At 39.1% G+C, this 3,191-nt stretch overlaps 1 protein-coding gene across 1 annotated transcript in view; it reads right to left on the bottom strand.

Annotated features, from left to right (window-relative positions):
* The window catches only part of CFAP70 (cilia and flagella associated protein 70), a 113,997-nt gene that overhangs the window by 63,836 nt on the left and 46,970 nt on the right, over nucleotides 1-3,191 (bottom strand). The window contains 1 exon segment of the mRNA XM_014538384.1: nucleotides 1,018-1,117. Coding sequence (XP_014393870.1) covers nucleotides 1,018-1,117 — 100 coding nt within the window.

The raw sequence follows: 3,191 nt of genomic DNA, 5'->3' as shown, positions 1-3,191 counted from the left end.
CCTTAAGAGATATCAAGTAGGCGTAACATGTTCTCAAAAAATTAGGGTGGGCATGCAGAAGAATTTTGAGTCAGAGATTTTGCTGATTTTGGCACGCACTCACAAAAAGGTAGCCCACCTCTGTCCTAAGCCCTAATTAATTAGGGAGTACCCTAATTAACTTAATAACAATGTACCTACCTATATAGTTTAAGTTTAAAAAATTTGGCTCTCAAAAGAAATTTCAATCGTTGTACTGTTGATATTTGGCTCTGTTGACTAATGAGTTTGCCGAACAACTGTTCTAGGCTCATCAAAGCTATATCTTTTTCAGAACAGTAGTACATCTATGAACCCTATTACTCTAATAATTAGCAGGCTAAAACATTGTAAGTCCAATGTCTAAAAGAAATTCAGAAAGATGTATTAGGATGAACCATATTGCCAATATTTAACTACTTTTGACCTGTAAAAATGGCTATTTTGTAAGATTTTACCTATGGTAAACTGTAATGAAAGGCTAAAGGGAAATAGGATGTCTGGGAATAAAGGCTAAATATTTAGTGGACATTAGGGAGCTAGGGTGACCAGTCATCCTGATTTGCCATGGACAGGGGAGTTTCCTGGTACATGAGACTTTCAGCACTAAAATGAGGAAACTATTAAACAAATAAGAATCAGTTGGTTACCCTAGGGAGTAGCCACATCAGTTCATATTTTCCATTGGTATTAGAATTAGAGGCAGCATTTCTTATATAAAATGTTTTTCAATTCTCACCGGAAGCTATTTTTCCATTGGGTTTTTTTTAGAGAGAGTGGAAAGGAGGGAGAGAGACAGAGAGAAACACTGATGTGAGAGAGACACATCCATTGGCTGCCTCCTGTATGCACCTTCCCCCGACCAGGCCTGGGATTGAGCCTTAACCAAGGTACCCACCCTTGGCCAGAATCAACCCTGGTGTCAGTCTGTGGGCTGACACTCTATCCACGGAGCCAAACTGGCCAGGACTATAAATATTTTTAAGTGGACAAATTTACCTTATCAAATTTGGCAGCTTTCCCTTTGGGTGCAGTAACTAGAGGAACTCTGGTGATCTCTACAGGCCACAATCGGCAATCAGCAATTCGCTTCTGAAAACTGTATGTCAAGAATCAGACCATTAGCATTGCGTGCAAAAATGTAGTTAGTATAATTTAGGTTAAAGGAAAGTATTCCCCTCTTTTAAAAAGTAATGGAATACACACATATAAATGATTATTAGGTAAGTGGATTTTTTTAACCTTCTCAAATCTATAAAACTCTTGAAAATAATTCTGTACTGCTAGCAGAAGCAAATTATACATTTTTGAGAGCAATTTGGTAATATGAATCAAAAGCCTTAAAATGTGCATAATCTTTAACCCAGAAATTCCACTCCTAGTGATATTTTCTAAAGAAATAATCAGACAAATATGCAAAAATAGTAGAAAATATGTTAATCTCTACTGTGATAATGGAGAAGGGCTTCGAGTATCAGCTGACTGGCACCTAAAGAGCTTAGAAGTTTCATTACTTTCCTTACAATAAACAAAAAAAAGCTGATCAAACTGAAAAATCAACAACTTGTCTTAGATCCATCTAAGAAACAAGGTCACAGGGCAAATTGCCACTTTGAAGTTTGGAGAGACAGTCAAGTACAGAGAATCACAGCTGAGATCAGAAGCCGCTGGAGTCCTGTTACAGATAGAAACAATCAAGGGTAATCTTGACACATTGCTGGAGGCTGAGTGTGGGTAAGCCAGAGAGTTAAAAACTCCTGGGGGCCCATTCCTAGGGGTTCCCCACACTTTTTTAGATTTTAAAACAAGGAGCTCAGCAGTTTCTCACAGTGAAGATAAGATTAAAAATCCTCTTAGGTAGAGAGAAGGAAAAGTAACCATTTTGAAATATGCCGAGTGTTCTCCATATCAAAGGCCTACTCTTTCAGGGAAACTACTTTACCAGAGCTTTATCTGACTCCGGGAAGGGCCATTAGGTACCTCCAGCCTCTTCTAGGTTTCCTGCCTCACAAAAGGACCGAAAGAAAAAAAGGCTATTAAACGTTCTGAAGGTCAGAACCCAGGGACTCAAACCTTTTAAAATACTGATATTTGATCATAGGGCTATAGAACAATCCTCCTCCCCAATACCTTGCCACTACATCAACAGAATTTCACTATAATAACAATGGATTATAACTGAGAGACTGCAAAACACAGACCCTATCTAAGAAAAAGTTCTTAGGCAAACCCACAGACAGCAGGGGAAGAACAAAAGAAAGGAAACTGAAGCTTTTAGCACCTACAACTAGAGCAAACATTAAGCGCAGCCCAGCTACTAGCCGATTAACATAAAATCGCACATTAAAAAACCTAATTGCCAAAAAAAATTACTCAGTACATAATGTCCAGCTTTCAATAAAAAATTACAAGATCAAGAGTACTGTCATTAAATAATTAAAAAATGGGCAAAAGACCTACATAGACACTTCTCTAAAGTAGACATACATACAAATGGCCAAGAGACATATGAAAAAATGCTCAAAGTCACTGATCATCAAAGGGATGCAAATTAAAAGGTCTATGAGGTATCACCTCACACCTGTCAAAATGGCTATCATCAACAAATCAACAAATGACAAGTACTGCTGAGGATGAGAAGAAAAGGGAACCCTAGTACACTGCTGGTGGGAATGCAGCCACTGTGGAAAACAGTATGAAGTTTTCTCAAAAAATTAAATATGGCCCTGGCTGGTTTGGCTCAGTGAATAGAGCATCTGCCTGGGGACTGAAGGGTCCCGGGTTCACTTCCAGCCAAGGGCACATGCCTGGGTTTTGGGCTTGGTCCCCAGTGGGGGGCGTGCAGGAGGCAGCTGATTAATGATTCTCATCACTTATGTTTCAATCTCTCTCTCCCTCTTCCTTCCTTTCTGAAATCAATAAAAATATATATTTTTTTTAAAAAATTGCCCTAACCGGTTTGGCTCAGTGGATAGAGTGTTGGCCTGCGGACTCAAGGGTCCCAGGTTCGATTCTGGTCAAGGGCATGTACCTTGGTTGCAGGCACATCCTCAGTAGAGGATGTGCAGGAGGCAACTGATAGATGTTTCTCTCTCAGCGATGTTTCTAACTCTCTATCCCTCTCCCTTCCTCTCTGTGAAAAATCAATAAAATATATTAAAAAAATAAAAATA

Source organism: Myotis brandtii, unplaced genomic scaffold, assembly GCF_000412655.1.
Source record: "Myotis brandtii unplaced genomic scaffold, ASM41265v1 scaffold190, whole genome shotgun sequence".
Classification (NCBI taxonomy): Eukaryota; Metazoa; Chordata; class Mammalia; order Chiroptera; family Vespertilionidae; genus Myotis; species Myotis brandtii.
The sequence above is the reverse complement of the archived record's forward strand: the minus strand, read 5'-3'. Positions and strand labels throughout refer to the sequence as shown.